This window comes from Oncorhynchus nerka, linkage group LG19 (genome assembly GCF_034236695.1).
Source record: "Oncorhynchus nerka isolate Pitt River linkage group LG19, Oner_Uvic_2.0, whole genome shotgun sequence".
Lineage (NCBI taxonomy): Eukaryota > Metazoa > Chordata > Actinopteri > Salmoniformes > Salmonidae > Oncorhynchus > Oncorhynchus nerka.
This window is the reverse complement of record NC_088414.1, coordinates 44,396,314-44,415,942: the sequence shown is the minus strand read 5'-3', so window position 1 is coordinate 44,415,942 and position 19,629 is coordinate 44,396,314. Positions and strand designations below refer to the sequence as shown.

Genomic DNA, 19,629 nt, shown 5'->3' with positions numbered 1-19,629 from the left:
AACTGTTGACTGGTACTGTATATAGTTTGAGTGCGCGATCCTACTGAAGTCAATATTTACAGCTTCCATATTGTTGTCAGGTGCAGACCCATCGTCCTACCTGTATTCCTGGTTGCTCCCAGAACAGAGGAATGGAACCACGGATCTGGATGAAGGAAGACACCTGGTCATCCAGGAAGATCACCTGCAGACAGAAGAAGAAGAAGGAAGAAGATAGAAGGAAGAAGACGGAAGAAGAAGGTGGCAGAAGAAGAAGAAGGAAGAAGACAGAAGGAGAAGAAGACGGAAAACAGAAGAAGACGGAAGAAGACAAAAGAAGAAGAAGACGGAAGACAGAAGAAAAAAGACAGAAAAAGACAAAAGAAGGTGACAGAAGAAGAAGACAGAAGAAGAAGGTGACAGAAGAAGAAGAAGAAGGTGACAGAAGACAAAAGAAGACGGAAGACAGAAGAAAGAATAAGACAAAAGAAGATGACAGAAGAAGAAGAAGAAGACGGAAGACAGAAGACAAGGAGAGCAATACTTTAGTCATCCATAGAAGACAGTCATTTGTCTCCCAGGTCCTCCGACATACACAACCATACATTTATTTACTTAAACATTTTTTTTTTTAACACTTTATTTAACTAGTCAAGTCAGTTAAGAACACATTCTTATTTACAATGACGGCCTAGGAACAGTGGGTTAACTGCCTTGTTCAGGGGGCAGAACGACAGATCTTTACCTTGTCAGCTCGGGGATTCGATCCAGCAACCTTTCAGTTACTGTCCCAAAAGCTCTAACCACTAGACTACCTGGCGCCCCTACACTCTAACCACTAGGCTACCTGCCGCCCCTCCACTCTAACCACTAGGCTACCTGCCGCCCCTCCACTCTAACCACTAGGCTACCTGCCGCCTCTCCACTCTAACCACTAGGCTACCTGCCGCCCCTCCACTCTAACCACTAGGCTACCTGCCGCCCCTCCACTCTAACCACTAGGCTACCTGCCGCCCCTCCACTCTAACCACTAGGCTACCTGCCGCCCCTCCACTCTAACCACTAGGCTACCTGCCGCCCCTCCACTCTAACCACTAGGCTACCTGCCGCCCCTCCACTCTAACCACTAGGCTACCTGCCGCCCCTCCACTCTAACCACTAGGCTACCTGCCGCCCCTCCACTCTAACCACTAGGCTACCTGCCGCCCCTCCACTCTAACCACTAGGCTACCTGCCGCCCCTCCACTCTAACCACTAGGCTACCTGCCGCCCCTCCACTCTAACCACTAGGCTACCTGCCGCCCCTCCACTCTAACCACTAGGCTACCTGCCGCCCCTCCACTCTAACCACTAGGCTACCTGCCGCCCCTCCACTCTAACCACTAGGCTACCTGCCGCCCCTCCACTCTAACCACTAGGCTACCTGGCGCCCCTCCACTCTAACCACTAGGCTACCTGCCGCCCCTACACTCTAACCACTAGGCTACCTGCCGCCCCTCCACTCTAACCACTAGGCTACCTGCCGCCCCTCCACTCTAACCACTAGGCTACCTGGCGCCCCTCCACTCTAACCACTTGGCTACCTGCCGCCCCATACTATGTTCAAATTGATATGCATGGACGCACTGACTCAGACACTAGTGTGTAGAGTAGAGGACAGCCACAGTGCCGAGAGAAACGTTAGTTATTCCCTTCTGTAATGGTTGTGATTAAGGTTGGTATAAAATGAAATATGAATACATAGGACAGTGTTAATGTTGCTATTACAGATGGGCGTGATTATTCGAATATCAGAGCGGAAGTTAGTATTCGATTAATTGGGAGAGTATACCTTTTTTTTAGATAATTACAAAGCCTTTAGAAAACTGTGTGACATTGCTACAATAGACCATTTACATTTAAAACGTGAATAAAAAAACAAACATTTTTATGACAGTATTTTTTACGTCTCCCTCCCTCGAGACCTACCTGTTCAGTCTCTACGAAGTTGGCCACCTGTCCGTCATCGTTGGCCCCTCGGACGTTGAATCGCGTCCCGGCCCTCTCTGAGCTGAGGCGGGAGATGACGCAGGCCTTAGCCTGTTTGTGACCTGCATAGATCGTTCTGATCTCCACCCCGCCACACATCAACCTCAACAACCAGTCATCACAGTTCACCCCGTAGTGCTTTAGGTGAAGGTGAAGGGACTGGTTCCTAGGGGAGACGAGATACACATCAACCTCAACAACCAGTCATCACAGTTCACACCGTAGTGGTGAAGGTGAAGGGACTGGTTCCTAGGGGAGACAAGACACACGTCAACCAAACTACACACCAGGTGCATGTCATAAGAGCCATGATGCACTAAGCACAACGCCAGCAGATCAGCCACACTATGAGACTGCATATGAGGTGCAATATGAGCATTAGGATAATGAGGTGCGATATGAGCATTAGGATAATGAGGTGCAATATGAGCATTAGGATAATGAGGTACAATATGAGCATTAGGATAATGAGGTGCGATATGAGCATTAGGATAATGAGGTGCGATATGAGCATTAGGATAATGAGGTGCGATATGAGCATTAGGATAATGAGGTGCAATATGAGCTATGATTATGAGGTGCAATATGCGCTTTAGGATTATGAGGTGCAATATGAGCATTAGGATTATGAGGTGCAATATGAGCATTAGGATAATGAGGTGCAATATGAGCTTTAGGATAATGAGGTGCGATATGAGCATTAGGATAATGAGGTGCAATATGAGCATTAGGATAATGAGGTGCAATATGAGCATTAGGATAATGAGGTGCGATATGAGCTTTAGGATAATGAGGTGCAATATGAAAGGGGATACCTAGTCAGTTGTACAACAATGCATTCAACTGAAATGTGTTGCTAGGGTTATGAGGTACAATATGATGTGTAGGGTGCAATAACACGACTTGGATTGAGAAAATAAATCATTTGTATTGAGGTTTCCATTTTAGTGATTGAACAGATGCTCTCATCCGGTCAGTGCATTCATCTGAAAGTAGCAGCAGCAAGACGAGACTAGGTATGACCTAGGTTAGGACCAGGTAGGACCAGGTTAGGACCAGGTAGGACCTAGGTAGGACCAGGTTAGGACTAGGTAGGACCTAGGTTAGGATTAGGTAGGACCAGGTTAGGACCAGGTAGGACCTAGGTTAGGACTAGGTAGGAACTAGGTTAGGACCAGGTTAGGACCTAGGTTAGGACCAGGTATGACCTAGGTTAGGACCAGGTAGGACCTAGGTAGGACCAGGTAGGAACTAGGTTAGGACCAGGTTAGGACCAGGTATGACCTAGGTTAGGACCAGGTAGGACCTAGGTAGGACCAGGTTAGGACTAAGTAGGACCTAGGTTAGGACTAGGTATGACCTAGGTTAGGACCAGGTAGGAACTAGGTAGGACCTAGGTTAGGACCAGGTTAGGACTAGGTAGGACCTAGGTTAGGACCAGGTTAGGACCTAGGTTAGGACCAGGTATGACCTAGGTTAGGACCAGGTAGGAACTAGGTAGGACCTAGGTTAGGACTAGGTTTGGACTAGGTAGGACCTAGGTTAGGACCAGGTTAGGACTAGGTAGGACCTAGGTTAGGACTAGGTTAGGACCAGGTCAGGAACTAGGGTAGGAACTAGGGTAGGAACAAGGGTAGGACTAGGTAGGAAGTAGGTTAGGACTAGGTAGGAACTAGGTTAGGACTAGATTAGGACTAGGTAGGAAGTAGATTAGGACTAGGTAGGAAGTAGGTTAGGAATAGGTTAGGACCAGGTTAGGAACTAGATTAGGACCAGGTTAGAACTAGGTTAGGACTAGGTAGGAAGTAGGTTAGGACTAGGTAGGAACTAGGTTAGGACTAGGTAGGAAGTAGGTTAGGACTAGGTAGGACCAGATAAGGTAAACCAGGTAAGGGCTAGGTAGACCAGGTAGACCAGGTAAGGACTAGGTAGACCAGGTAAGGGCTAGGTAGACCAGGTAAGGGCTAGGTAGACCAGGTAAGGGCTAGGTAGATCAGGTAAGGGCTAGGTAGACCAGGTAAGGGCTAGGTAGACCAGGTAAGGGCTAGGTAGACCAGGTAAGGGCTAGGTAGACCAGGTAGACCTGGTAAGGACTAGGTAGACCTGGTAAGGACTAGGTAGACCTGGTAAGGACTAGGTAGACCAGGTAAGGACTAGGTAGACCTGGTAAGGACTAGGTAAACCTGGAAAGGACTAGGTAGACCAGGAAAGGACTAGGTAGACCAGGAAAGGACTAGGTAGACCAGGTAAGGGCTAGGTAGACCAGTAGACCAGGTAAGGGCTAGGTAGACCAGGTAAGGGCTAGGTAGACCTGGAAAGGACTAGGTAGACCAGGAAAGGACTAGGTAGACCAGGTAAGGACTAGGTAGATCAGGTAAGGACTAGATATGGACTAGTAAGACATCATACTCAATCACTTTCAGCGAAACACTTTTATGATTCTCAGAATCACTTTAATATTGTGAGTATAAAAATGTAATTGTCCCACCAGAAGAAGCTGTTTTATATACATATATATAATATGTGTTCCACTCCCCACTAGAAGAGGTTAGTATATAATGTGTTCCACTCCCTACCAGAAGAAGAGGTTAGTATATAATGTGTTCCACTCCCTACCAGAAGAAGAGGCTAGTATATATAATGTGTTCCACTCCCCACTAGAAGAGGTTAGTATATAATGTGTTCCACTCCCCACTAGAAGAGGTTAGTATATAATGTGTTCCACTCCCCACTAGAAGAGGTTAGTATATAATGTGTTCCACTCCCCACTAGAAGAGGTTAGTATATAATGTGTTCCACTCCCTACCAGAAGAAGAGGTTAGTATATAATGTGTTCCACTCCCTACCAGAAGAAGAGGTTAGTATATAATGTGTTCCACTCCCTACCAGAAGAAGAGGTTAGTATATAATGTGTTCCACTCCCCACTAGAAGAGGTTAGTATATAATGTGTTCCACTCCCCACTAGAAGAAGAGGTTAGTATATAATGTGTTCCACTCCCCACTAGAAGAAGAGGTTAGTATATAATGTGTTCCACTCCCCACTAGAAGAGGTTAGTATATAATGTGTTCCACTCCCTACTAGAAGAGGTTAGTATATATAATGTGTTCCACTCCCCACTAGAAGAGGTTAGTATATAATGTGTTCCACTCCCCACTAGAAGAAGAGGTTAGTATATAATGTGTTCCACTCCCCACTAGAAGAGGTTAGTATATATAATGTGTTCCACTCCCCACTAGAAGAGGTTAGTATATAATGTGTTCCACTCCCCACTAGAAGAGGTTAGTATATATAATGTGTTCCACTCCCCACTAGAAGAGGTTAGTATATAATGTGTTCCACTCCCCACTAGAAGAGGTTAGTATATAATGTGTTCCACTCCCCACTAGAAGAGGTTAGTATATAATGTGTTCCACTCCCCACTAGAAGAAGAGGTTAGTATATATGTGTTCTACTCCCCACTAGAAGAAGAGGTTAGTATATATAATGTGTTCCACTCCCCACTAGAAGAAGAGGTTAGTATATATAATGTGTTCCACTCCCCACCAGAAGAGGTTAGTATATAATGTGTTCCACTCCCCACTAGAAGAGGTTAGTATATAATGTGTTCCACTCCCCACTAGAAGAGGTTAGTATATAATGTGTTCCACTCTCCACTAGAAGAAGAGGTTAGTATATAATGTGTTCCACTCCCCACTAGAAGAAGAGGTTAGTATATAATGTGTTCCACTCCCCACTAGAAGAGGTTAGTATATATAATGTGTTCCACTCCCCACTAGAAGAAGAGGTTAGTATATAATGTGTTCCACTCCCCACTAGAAGAGGTTAGTATATATAATGTGTTCCACTCCCCACTAGAAGAGGTTAGTATATATAATGTGTTCCACTCCCCACTAGAAGAGGTTAGTATATATAATGTGTTCCACTCCCCACTAGAAGAGGTTAGTATATATAATGTGTTCCACTCCCCACTAGAAGAGGTTAGTATATAATGTGTTCCACTCCCTACTAGAAGAGGTTAGTATATATAATGTGTTCCACTCCCCACTAGAAGAGGTTAGTATATAATGTGTTCCACTCCCCACTAGAAGAGGTTAGTATATAATGTGTTCCACTCCCCACTAGAAGAGGTTAGTATATAATGTGTTCCACTCCCCACTAGAAGAGGTTAGTATATAATGTGTTCCACTCCCTACCAGAAGAAGAGGCTAGTATATATAATGTGTTCCACTCCCCACTAGAAGAGGTTAGTATATAATGTGTTTCACTCCCCACTAGAAGAGGTTAGTATATAATGTGTTCCACTCCCTACTAGAAGAGGTTAGTATATAATGTGTTCCACTCCCTACCAGAAGAAGAGGCTAGTATATATAATGTGTTCCACTCCCCACTAGAAGAGGTTAGTATATAATGTGTTCCACTCCCCACTAGAAGAGGTTAGTATATAATGTGTTCCACTCCCCACTAGAAGAGGTTAGTATATAATGTGTTCCACTCCCCACTAGAAGAGGTTAGTATATAATGTGTTCCACTCCCTACCAGAAGAAGAGGCTAGTATATATAATGTGTTCCACTCCCCACTAGAAGAGGTTAGTATATAATGTGTTCCACTCCCCACTAGAAGAAGAGGTTAGTATATATAATGTGTTCCACTCCCCACTAGAAGAGGTTAGTATATAATGTGTTCCACTCCCCACTAGAAGAGGTTAGTATATATAATGTGTTCCACTCCCCACTAGAAGAGGTTAGTATATATAATGTGTTCCACTCCCCACTAGAAGAGGTTAGTATATATAATGTGTTCCACTCCCCACTAGAAGAAGAGGTTAGTATATAATGTGTTCCACTCCCCACTAGAAGAAGAGGTTAGTATATAATGTGTTCCACTCCCCACTAGAAGAAGAGGTTAGTATATAATGTGTTCCACTCCCCACTAGAAGAGGTTAGTATATATAATGTGTTCCACTCCCCACTAGAAGAAGAGGTTAGTATATGTGTTCCACTCCCCACTAGAAGAGGTTAGTATATATAATGTGTTCCACTCCCCACTAGAAGAGGTTAGTATATATAATGTGTTCCACTCCCCACTAGAAGAGGTTAGTATATATAATGTGTTCCACTCCCCACTAGAAGAGGTTAGTATATATAATGTGTTCCACTCCCCACTAGAAGAGGTTAGTATATAATGTGTTCCACTCCCTACTAGAAGAGGTTAGTATATATAATGTGTTCCACTCCCCACTAGAAGAGGTTAGTATATAATGTGTTCCACTCCCCACTAGAAGAGGTTAGTATATAATGTGTTCCACTCCCCACTAGAAGAGGTTAGTATATAATGTGTTCCACTCCCCACTAGAAGAGGTTAGTATATAATGTGTTCCACTCCCTACCAGAAGAAGAGGCTAGTATATATAATGTGTTCCACTCCCCACTAGAAGAGGTTAGTATATAATGTGTTTCACTCCCCACTAGAAGAGGTTAGTATATAATGTGTTCCACTCCCTACTAGAAGAGGTTAGTATATAATGTGTTCCACTCCCTACCAGAAGAAGAGGCTAGTATATATAATGTGTTCCACTCCCCACTAGAAGAGGTTAGTATATAATGTGTTCCACTCCCCACTAGAAGAGGTTAGTATATAATGTGTTCCACTCCCCACTAGAAGAGGTTAGTATATAATGTGTTCCACTCCCCACTAGAAGAGGTTAGTATATAATGTGTTCCACTCCCTACCAGAAGAAGAGGCTAGTATATATAATGTGTTCCACTCCCCACTAGAAGAGGTTAGTATATAATGTGTTCCACTCCCCACTAGAAGAAGAGGTTAGTATATATAATGTGTTCCACTCCCCACTAGAAGAGGTTAGTATATAATGTGTTCCACTCCCCACTAGAAGAGGTTAGTATATATAATGTGTTCCACTCCCCACTAGAAGAGGTTAGTATATATAATGTGTTCCACTCCCCACTAGAAGAGGTTAGTATATATAATGTGTTCCACTCCCCACTAGAAGAAGAGGTTAGTATATAATGTGTTCCACTCCCCACTAGAAGAAGAGGTTAGTATATAATGTGTTCCACTCCCCACTAGAAGAAGAGGTTAGTATATAATGTGTTCCACTCCCCACTAGAAGAGGTTAGTATATAATGTGTTCCACTCCCCACTAGAAGAGGCTAGTATATATAATGTGTTCCACTCCCCACTAGAAGAGGTTAGTATATAATGTGTTCCACTCCCCACTAGAAGAGGTTAGTATATATATTGTGTTCCACTCCCCACTAGAAGAGGTTAGTATATAATGTGTTCCACTCCCCACTAGAAGAGGTTAGTATATAATGTGTTCCACTCCCCACTAGAAGAGGCTAGTATATAATGTGTTCCACTCCCCACTAGAAGAGGTTAGTATATAATGTGTTCCACTCCCTACCAGAAGAAGCGGTTGTCTGTCGTGTCCTCTTTGATCCGGCGGTGAGCATTGAGGCTGAGGTCCATGCTGATGCCGCTAGAGGACCAAGCGAAATAAAAATTCCCAGAGTTCAGGACTTTCCTGACGTCGGCGATGCGGTCCTCGTCACTCGGGTCATTCTTCAGAGAAACAAACTCTGTAGACGTGACCCGGAACACCTCAGAGTCTTGCACCTTCCCTACGGAGCTACAGCCTGCTGCTACTACCAAGCTGTGGAGCATGGAATCACCTGGAGAGAGGGAAGAGGGGAGGAGAGAAAAGGAGATGGAGGAGGGGGAGGATGGAGAGGAGAGTTGAGGAAAGGAGGAGATAGGGAGGAAGAGATGAGGATGAAGGGAAGAGAAGAGGAGACGAGGAGGAAGGAGGAGAGGAGGAAGAAGAAGAGAGGAGAGAGGGAGAGGAGACAAGGAGAAGGAGGAGGCAGAGAGGGAGAAGGAGTGGAGACGATGAGGAGGAGGATGAGAGGAGTCGAGGAGGAAGAGGAGAGGCAGATGAGGAGGAGGAGAGGGAGAAGGAGGGGAGATGAGGAGAGGGAGAAGGAGGGAAGATGAGGAGGAAGAGAGGGGGTTGAATGATGAGAGAGAAAAGGAGGAAGAGGAGAAAGTAAAAACATGGGGAGATGGAAATAGCAGGAGGGAAAAGAGAGATGATAGGATGAGAAGAAAGAGATAGAGGGAGATGCTTCCCACAGGGATGCTGGTTTATGTTGCAAAGTCCTTCCACACTGTGCCACTCAGCACTGTTTTGCTGCTGCAAAACATCCAGGCCTTGTTATATTGGTGACTCCAATGTTTCCCACAAGGATGCTGGTTTATGTTGACTCCAATGCTTCCCACAGGGATGCTGGCTTATGTTGACTCCAATGCTTCCCACAGGGATGCTGGTTTATGTTGACTCCAATGCTTCCCACAGGGATGCTGGTTTATGTTGACTCCAATGCTTCCCACAGGGATGCTGGTTTATGTTGACTCCAATGCTTCCCACAGGGATGCTGGTTTATGATGACTCCAATGCTTCCCACAGGGATGCTGGTTTATGTTGACTCCAATGCTTCCCACAGGGATGCTGGTTTATGTTGACTCCAATGCTTCCCACAGGGATGCTGGTTTATGTTGACTCCAATGCTTCCCACAGGGATGCTGGTTTATGTTGACTCCAATGCTTCCCACAGGGATGCTGGCCCATGTTGACTCCAATGCTTCCCACAGTTGTGTCAAGTTGGCTGGATGTCCTTTGAGTGGTGGACCATTCTTGATACACACAGGAAACTGCTGGGTGTGAAAAACCCAGCAGCGTTGCAGTTCTTGACACAAACCGGTGTGCCTGGCACCTACCAACATACCCTGTTCAAAGGCGCTTAAATATTTTGTCTTGCCCGTTCACTCTCTGAATGGCACAGATACACAATCCATGTCTCAATAGTTTCAAGGCTTAAAAATCCTTCTTTAACCTGTATCCTCCCCTTCATCTACACTGATTGAAGTGGATTTAACAGGTGACATGAATAAGGGATAATAGCTTTCACTTGGATTCACCTGGTCAGTCTATGTCATGGAAAGAGCGGGTGTTCTTAATGTTTTGTACACTCAATGTATAGTAAAATACATTATACCACCCAGCCCTAATACTTCTCAAAGGGTAGGGGGACCCATCCTCACAGGGATAACATTAGATCCATGCTAATCTATATGATTATACGGTGTTGCATCCAATAGGGTGTTTTACAGTAATCAGACCCCCCTCCCAGGTGTCAAGTGACTCACCCAGGTTGAGGCGTAGGACTCCCAGAATCCCATAGGCGTCCATCATCTTGGTGTAGGTGTTCTTAATGGCCTCCTTCTCTGCAGCCGCTGGCGGGTGGACAAGAGACAGGACATTATACGAAAAGACAACCCTAATAATGTAACGTAAAATAGTTACTTGACAAGGCCTCAGAAAGTGTTCACAACCCTTGGCTTTTACATAATTTGTGGGATTAAAATGGATTTAATTGTATTTTTTTTTGTGTCAACAATCTACACAAAATACGCTAATGTCAAATTGGAAGAAAAAATGTGAACATTTGTTTAAAAAAGAAATATGAAAAATAAAACCTTAATATATCTTGATTAGATAAGTATTCACACCCCTGAGTCAATATATGTTAGAATCACCTTTAGCAGTGACTACAGCTGTGAGTCTTTCTGGGTGAGTCTCTAAGAGCTTTTCCACACCTGGATTGGGCAACGTTTACGCATTTATTATTTTCAAAATTCTTCAAGCTCTGTCACAATTGGTTGTTGATCGTTGCTAGACAACCATTTCAAACAGATTTAAGTCAAAACTGTAACTCAGCCACTCAGGAACACTCAGTGTCTTCTTGGTAAGCAACTCCAGTGTAGATTTGGCCTTGTGTTTTAAGTTATTGTCCTGCTGAAAGGTGAATTCGTCTCCCAGTGTCTGGTGGAAAGCAGACTGAACCAGGTTTTCCTCTAGGATTATTGCCTGTCCCCAGTCGTTAACGATTACAAGCATACCCATAACATGATGCAGCCACCACTATGCTTGAAAATATGGAGAGTGGTACCACAACGGTGTAGTCCTCAGTCCCCTCGTGTACACTCTGTATACCCAGGAATGCATCACCTCACACGGTTCCAACTGCATCATCAAGTTCTCTGATAACAACGACAGTAGTAGGCCTGATTGCCAACAACAACGAGAGTGCCTACAGGGACGAGGTAGGCATTCTAACAGTGTGGTAAACAATCCCATCAATGTCAGCAAAACAAAGGAGCTCATTATGGACTTCAGGAGGAACCAGGGTGGGCACGCCCCCCATCCTCATCAAAGAGGCCGCTGTTGTGATTGTACAAAATGTCCAAGTTCCTCTGCGTCTTCGAGGAGCTGAAACGGTCAAACCACACGGACACTTCAACCTCACAGAGCACCATCGAGAGCATACTGTCGGGCTGCATCACAGTGTTCTACAGGAGCACCATAGAGAGCATACTGTCGGGCTGCATCGCAGTGCTCTACAGGAGCACCATCGAGAGCATACTGTCGGGCTGCATCTCAGTGTTCTACAGGAGCACCATCGAGAGCATACTGTCGGGCTGCATCACAGTGTTCTACAGGAGCACCATAGAGAGCATACTGTCGGGCTGCATCACAGTGTTCTACAGGAGCACCATAGAGAGCATACTGTCGGGCTGCATCGCAGTGTTCTACAGGAGCACCATCGAGAGCATACTGTCGGGCTGCATCGCAGTGTTCTACAGGAGCACCATAGAGAGCATACTGTCGGGCTGCATCACAGTGTTCTACAGGAACACCATAGAGAGCATACTGTCGGGCTGCATCACAGTGTTCTACAGGAGCACCATAGAGAGCATACTGTCGGGTTGCATCACAGCCTGGTACGGCAACTCCACCGCCGAGGACCGCAAGGTGCTACAGGAGCACCATCGAGAGCATACTGTCGGGGCTGCATCACAGTGTTCTACAGGAGCACCATCGAGAGCATACTGTCGGGCTGCATCACAACCTGGTACGGCAACTCCACCGCCGCGGACCGCAAGGTGCTACAGGAGCACCATCGAGAGCATACTGTCGGGTTGCATCACAACCTGGTACGGCAACTTCACCGGTGCGAACCGCAAGGTGCTACAGGAGCACCATCGAGAGCATACTGTCGGGTTGCATCACAGCCTGGTACGGCAACTCCACCGCCGCGGACCGCAAGGTGCTACAGGAGCACCATCGAGAGCATACTGTCGGGTTGCATCACAGCCTGGTACGGCAACTCCACCGCCGCGGACCGCAAGGTGCTACAGGAGGGTGGTACACTAAGCTGAACGCATCATTGGGTTCACACTGCAGGACACCTACAACACCAGGTACCACCGCCACCCGAGCCACTGCCTGCCCTCCAGGACACCTACAACACCAGGTACCACCGCCACCCGAGCCACTGCCTGCCCTCCAGGACACCTACAACACCAGGTACCACCGCCACCCGAGCCACTGCCTGCCCTCCAGGACACCTACAACACCAGGTACCACCGCCACCCGAGCCACTGCCTGCCCTCCAGGACACCTACAACACCAGGTACCACCGCCACCCGAGCCACTGCCTGCCCTCCAGGACACCTACAACACCAGGTTTCGCAGGAAGGCCAAGAAGTTAATCAGGTACCACCGCCACCCGAGCCACGGCCTGTTCTTCCCACTTTCATCACTCAGACGTGGGCAGTACAGGAGCATCATGGCTAAAAATAAGACTGGCCAATAGCTTCTACCCTCAGACCATCATGCTGCTGAACAGTCAGTAATAGTCAGCTACCTGCTCATGTCCTGTCCATTTTTGACAATATTACTTTAGTGCCTTGTTGCAAACAGGATGCATGTTTTGGAATATTTTTTATTCTTTCTTCCTTGTCGATTAGATTAGTATTGTGGAGTAACAACTGAGGATGGATCAACATTCTTGTTTTCTCCCATCACAGCCATTAAACTCTGTAACTGTTTTAAAGTCACCATTGGCCTCATGGTGAAATCCCTGAGCGGTTTCCTTCCTCTCCGGCAACTGAGTTAGGAAGGACGCCTGTATCTTTGTAGTGACTGGGTGTATTGATACACCATCCAAAGTGTAATGAATAACTTCACCGTGTTCAAAGGGATATTCAATGTCTGTATTTTCATTTCTACCCATCTAACAATAGATGCCGTTTTTTTGCGAGGCATTGGAAAACCTCCATGGAAAACCTCCCTGGTCTTTGTGGTTGAAATTCACTGCTCGACTGAGGGACCTGACAGATAATTATATGTGTGAGGGTACAGATAATTATATGTGTGAGGGTACAGATAATTATATGTGAGAGGGTACAGATAATTATATGTGAGAGGGTACAGATAATTATATGTGTGAGGGTACAGATAATTATATGTGAGAGGGTACAGATAATTATATGTGAGAGGGTACAGATAATTATATGTGTGAGGGTACAGATAATTATATGTGAGAGGGTACAGATAATTATATGTGTGAGGGTACAGAGAGTCATTCAAGAAATCACGTTAAACACTATTATTGCACACAGAGTGAGTCCATGCAACTTATTATGTGACTTGTTAAAGTAAAGTTTTACATCTGAACATATTTAGTATTGCCATAACAAAACGGTTACTTATTGACTCAAGACATTTCAGCTTTTCATTTTTAATGAATTGGTAAAATTCTAGAAAAACACGAGTCCATTTTGACACTATGCGTTGTTCATTCATTACAATGTTGATTTAAAAAAAAAAAAAAATGTTTAACTAGGCAAGTCAGTTATTAAGAACAAATTCTTATTTACAATGACGGCCTACCCCGACCAAACACTAAGCCGGACGATGCTGGGCCAATTGTGCGTTGCCCTACGGGGACTCCCAATCACAGCCGGTTGTGATACAGCCTGGAATCGAACCGTTCTTATGATCGTATCTTATTACATTACATTTAAGTCATTTAGCAGACGCTCTTATCCAGAGCGACTTACAAATTGGTGCGTTCACCTTATGACATTATGTTATGATGGTATCTTATGATGTATCTTATGATGGTATCTTATGATGTATCTTATGACCTTATGATGGTATCTTATGATGGTATCTTATGATGTTATGATGGTATCTTATGATGTATCTTATGATGTATCTTATGACCTTATGATGGTATCTTATGATGGTATCTTATGATGCATCTTATGATGTATCTTATGACCTTATGATGGTATCTTATGACCTTATGATGGTATCTTATGACCTTATGATGGTATCTTATGACCTTATGATGGTATCTTATGACCTTATGATGGTATCTTATGACCTTATGATGGTATCTTATGACCTTATGATGGTATCTTATGACCTTATGATGGTATCTTATGATGTTATGATCGTATCTTATGACCTTATGATGGTATCTTATGACCTTATGATGGTATCTTATGACCTTATGATGGTATCTTATGACCTTATGATGGTATCTTATGATGTTATGATCGTATCTTATGATGGTATCTTAGAATGTTATGATGGTATCTTATGATGGTATCTTATGATGTTATCTTATGTTATGATGGTATCTTATGATGGTATCTTATGTTATCTTATGTTATGATGGTATCTTAGAATGTTATGATGGTATCTTATGATGGTATCTTATGATGTTATCTTATGTTATGATGGTATCTTATGATGGTATCTTATGATCTTATGATGGTATCTTATGACCTTATGATGGTATCTTATGACCTTATGATGGTATCTTATGACCTTATGATGGTATCTTATGACCTTATGATGGTATCTTATGACCTTATGATCGTATCTTATGACCTTATGATGGTATCTTATGACCTTATGATGGTATCTTATGATGGTATCTTAGAATGTTATGATGGTATCTTATGATGGTATCTTATGATGTTATCTTATGTTATGATGGTATCTTATGATGGTATCTTATGATGTTATCTTATGTTATGATGGTATCTTAGAATGTTATGATGGTATCTTATGATGGTATCTTATGATGGTATCTTATGATGTTATCTTATGTTATGATGGTATCTTATGATGTTATCTTATGTTATGATGGTATCTTATGATGGTATCTTATGACCTTATGATGGTATCTTATGACCTTATGATCTGCATGTTGATGACATTCTCCCGTATAATCAATATAATCAATCTATCTAAACACAGCGTGGTTTAAGGTGGGGAACGTCAATTTAAGCATTTTATTAAATTGGCCTTTAAAAAAAAAAAATGTATTTAACGAAAGTATCTGTGATAATCAGTATGCGTCTTACATAGCACGGCGACGGCGCCCGACTCGAACATGAGGCATTCATCTCTGTTCCTGGTTTCCACGATGACGCTGTACGGGGGCGGGTCCAACTTGTGGTAGATGCGATATCCTTTGCTGAAGGCCATGCTAGATCCAAGATGAGGCTGCCAATGATGTCACACCTGGAACAAAAAAAAAGGACACAGGAAGTTAAGTGCTGATTTACAATGACTCTTGATTGTGGTTGTTTTAAATGCACGGACTGTGAGTCGCTCCGGATAAGAGCGTCTGTTAAATGACCAACATGTAATGAATGCTAAATGTATGACAGCTAACCTGTTTCACCAGGAGAGGAGAGATACTGTACGTGTGATTGTAGGAGTCAGATTTGGACCCCCCCCACACAAAAAAAAAACATTTTGCAAAATGCATCCTGAGTGTTCGTACTCCTTACATGCTGACCACATCGCTCGCGTTGCGTGTGCTCGCGTTGCGTGTGCTCGCGTTGTGTGTGCTCGCGTTACGTGTGCTCGCGTTACGTGTGCTCGCGTTGCGTGTGCTCGCGTTACGTGTGCTCGCGTTGCAAAATAAAAGGTACATGTTATTCAATCATTGCACCCACACTGCTAGCGAGGTTATGCGTAGCCAGGCGCTAAAATAGAACTTCTGTTCTATTTGTGACGCTTGACGTGCTGCAAGTGCATTTCAGGTATCCCAGGACAAATGAGCTAGCAACAGCAAGCTAGCTAGCTAAATGGCCGTGAATGTTTCATGTGTTTCGACCTGTCCCCGAAATAATATAGTTGGTTCAGAGTTCGTTTTGATATTTCAACCTGTATGTCCTGATCGCGTCTGGTGTGGGTGGACAAAAATCAACATACACGCAATGGGGAACGCACACGCACGGTCTAGTCAGCATGTCAGACGCACGCGCACGGTCTAGTCAAGATGTCGGACAGGCGCGCCCGGTCTAGTCAGGATATCGGATGCGCCCGGTCTAGTCAGGATGTCGGACAGGCACGTGGTCTAGTCAGGATGTCGGACAGGGGCGCCCGGTCTAGTCAGGATGTCAGACAGGGGCGCCCGGTCTAGTCAGGATGTCAGACAGGCGCGCCCGGTCTAGTCAGGATGTCGGACAGGCGCGCCCGGTCTAGTCAGGATGTCAGACGCACGCGCCCGGTCTAGTCAGGATGTCGGACAGGGGCGCCCGGTCTAGTCAGGATGTCGGACAGGGGCGCCCGGTCTAGTCAGGATGTCGGACAGGGGCGCCCGGTCTAGTCAGGATGTCGGACAGGGGCGCCCGGTCTAGTCAGGATGTCGGACAGGGGCGCCCGGTCTAGTCAGGATGTCGGACAGGGGCGCCCGGTCTAGTCAGGATGTCGGACAGGGGCGCCCGGTCTAGTCAGGATGTCGGACAGGGGCGCCCGGTCTAGTCAGGATGTCGGACAGGGGCGCCCGGTCTAGTCAGGATGTCGGACAGGGGCGCCCGGTCTAGTCAGGATGTCGGACAGGGGCGCCCGGTCTAGTCAGGATGTCGGACAGGGGCGCCCGGTCTAGTCAGGATGTCAGAAAGGCGCGCCCGGTCTAGTCAGGATGTCGGACAGGCGCGCCCGGTCTAGTCAGGATGTCGGACAGGCGCGCCCGGTCTAGTCAGGATGTCGGACAGGCGCGCCCGGTCTAGTCAGGATGTCGGACAGGCGCGCCCGGTCTAGTCAGGATGTCAGACGCACGCGCCCGGTCTAGTCAGGATGTCGGACAGGCGCGCCCGGTCTAGTCAGGATGTCGGACAGGCGCGCCCGGTCTAGTCAGGATGTCGGACAGGCGCGCCCGGTCTAGTCAGGATGTCAGACAGGCGCGCCCGGTCTAGTCAGGATGTCAGACAGGCGCGCCCGGTCTAGTCAGGATGTCGGACAGGCGCGCCCGGTCTAGTCAGGATGTCAGACAGGCGCGCCCGGTCTAGTCAGGATGTCAGACAGGCGCGCCCGGTCTAGTCAGGATGTCAGACAGGCGCGCCCGGTCTAGTCAGGATGTCGGACAGGCGCGCCCGGTCTAGTCAGGATGTCAGACAGGCGCGCCCGGTCTAGTCAGGATGTCAGACAGGCGCGCCCGGTCTAGTCAGGATGTCGGACAGGCGCGCCCGGTCTAGTCAGGATGTTAGGCTACGGGACTAACTGTCAAAAAGGCTCCAAAGTGTTCTAGTTCTGAAAGACTTAACTTACAGTTGTGATCATATTTCTGATCATCTCTTGTCTGTTCTACCGCACCGTGGAAAGGCCAAGGAACTACTATACTCTCTGCTGACAGACCATCACCATTTCTATTGTCAGTCCATCAAGTAGGCAGGGTAGCCTAGTGGTTAGAGCGTTGGACTAGTAACCGGAAGGTTGCAAGTTCAAACCCCCGAGCTGACAAGGTACAAATCTGTTCCTAGTCCGTCGTTGTAAATAAGAATTTGTTCTTAACTGACTTGCCTAGTTAAATAAAGGTAAAAAAAAAATAATTAAAGTAGGGTGATGGACAGATAAGGCACATAACATATAAAGGATTGGAAGCATTTCATACCATCACAGGCTAAGGCTTTCCATATGGAAATATAGAGAGTATTCAGACCCCTTGAATCTTTCCAGATTTTGTGACATTACAGCATTATTCTAAAATGTATTACAATTGTCACTCTCTCATCAATCTACACACAATACCCAATAATGACAAAGCAAAAACAGGTTTAGACATTTTTGCAAATGTATTAAAAAAAAATACAAAAACTGAAATATCACGTTTACATAAGTATTCAGACCCTTTACTCAGTACTTTGATGAAGCACCTTAGGCAGTGATTACAGCCTGAAGTCTTCTGGGGTATGACGCTACAAGCTTGGCACACCTGTATTTGGGGAGTTTCTCCCATTCTTCTCTGCAGATCCTCTCAAGCTCTGTCAAGTTGGATGGGAAGTGTCGGGTTCAAGTCCGGGCTCTAGCTGGGCCAATCAAGGACATTCAGAGACTAGTCCCGAAGCCACTCCTGCGTTGTCTGGACCAGGTTTTCATCAAGGATCTCTCTGTACTTTGCTCGAGACTATAAGTGCTGCACAATGTGCATCAACAAAGTACTGTATACATGGTCTGAATACTGATGATATGTCTGGGGTTTTTTGGTGCAAAAATGTCTAAAAAACAGTTTTTGCTTTGTCACTACGGGGTATTGTGTGTAGACTGATGAGGGGAAACACTTTTTTTTTTTTAAATCCATTTAAGAACAAAGGTGTAACGTAACAAAATGTGGAAAAAAATCAAGGGGGTCTGAATACTTTCTGAATGCCCTGTGTATAGGGGGATAGAACCATCCCAGCTTTGCAGATTTTGCTGTGAAAAGTCAGAATCATTAAATCAACATTTGAAAATAAATAAATAAATAAAATATTTACAAAATAATATAATAAAATAAAAATAAAATACATTTGGTACTGTCCATATAGAACTTATTTTGGGGTAGCAGGTTCAGGAATGGCTGAAGAATTGAAACATTTACCTGAAGTCAACTCTGCAAATAGCACTGCTGGGTGATATGAAAAGTCATAGTCAATCGATCAATAACATAATAATACTCGAAACTATGAGAATAAAAAGGTTCAGAGCATCACAGCGTAAACATATATGGCAAATAGAAATCCAAAATGGATGATGTTGAGAGAAAGATGGGGGGAGTTGAATGGAGCTGAAGGGTGGGACTGGATGGTGTTGAGAGAAAGATGGGAGGAGTTGAATGGAGCTGAAGGGTGGGACTGGATGGTGTTGAGAGAAAGATGGGAGGAGTTGAATGGAGCTGAAGGGTGGGACTGGATGATGTTGAGAGAAAGATGGGGGGAGTTGAATGGAGCTGAAGGGTGGGACTGGATGGTGTTGAGAGAAAGATGGGGGAGTTGAATGGAGCTGAAGGGTGGGACTGGATGATGTTGAGAGAAAGATGGGGGAGTTGAATGGAGCTGAAGGGTGGGACTGGATGGTGTTGAGAGAAAGATGGGAGGAGTTGAATGGAGCTGAAGGGTGGGACTGGATGGTGTTGAGAGAAAGATGGGGGGAGTTGAATGGAGCTGAAGGGTGGGACTGGATGGTGTTGAGAGAAAGATGGGAGGAGTTGAATGGAGCTGAAGGGTGGGACTGGATGGTGTTGAGAGAAAGATGGGAGGAGTTGAATGGAGTTGAAGGACTGGATGGTGTTGAGAGAAAGATGGGAGGAGTTGAATGGAGTTGAAGGACTGGATGGTGTTGAGAGAAAGATGGGAGGAGTTGAATGGAGCTGAAGGGTGGGACTGGATGGTGTTGAGAGAAAGATGGGA

The 19,629-nt window shown here is 45.4% G+C and overlaps 1 protein-coding gene across 1 annotated transcript in view; it reads right to left on the bottom strand.

The window, feature by feature from the left end:
- Window positions 1-19,629, bottom strand: part of synj1 (synaptojanin 1) — a 109,697-nt gene that overhangs the window by 83,165 nt on the left and 6,903 nt on the right. Inside the window, 5 exon segments of the mRNA XM_065004970.1 lie at window positions 101-184; window positions 1,948-2,173; window positions 8,435-8,702; window positions 10,237-10,323; window positions 15,316-15,475. Of these exon segments, the coding sequence (XP_064861042.1) occupies window positions 101-184; window positions 1,948-2,173; window positions 8,435-8,702; window positions 10,237-10,323; window positions 15,316-15,439 (789 nt within the window). The 5' untranslated portion in view covers window positions 15,440-15,475.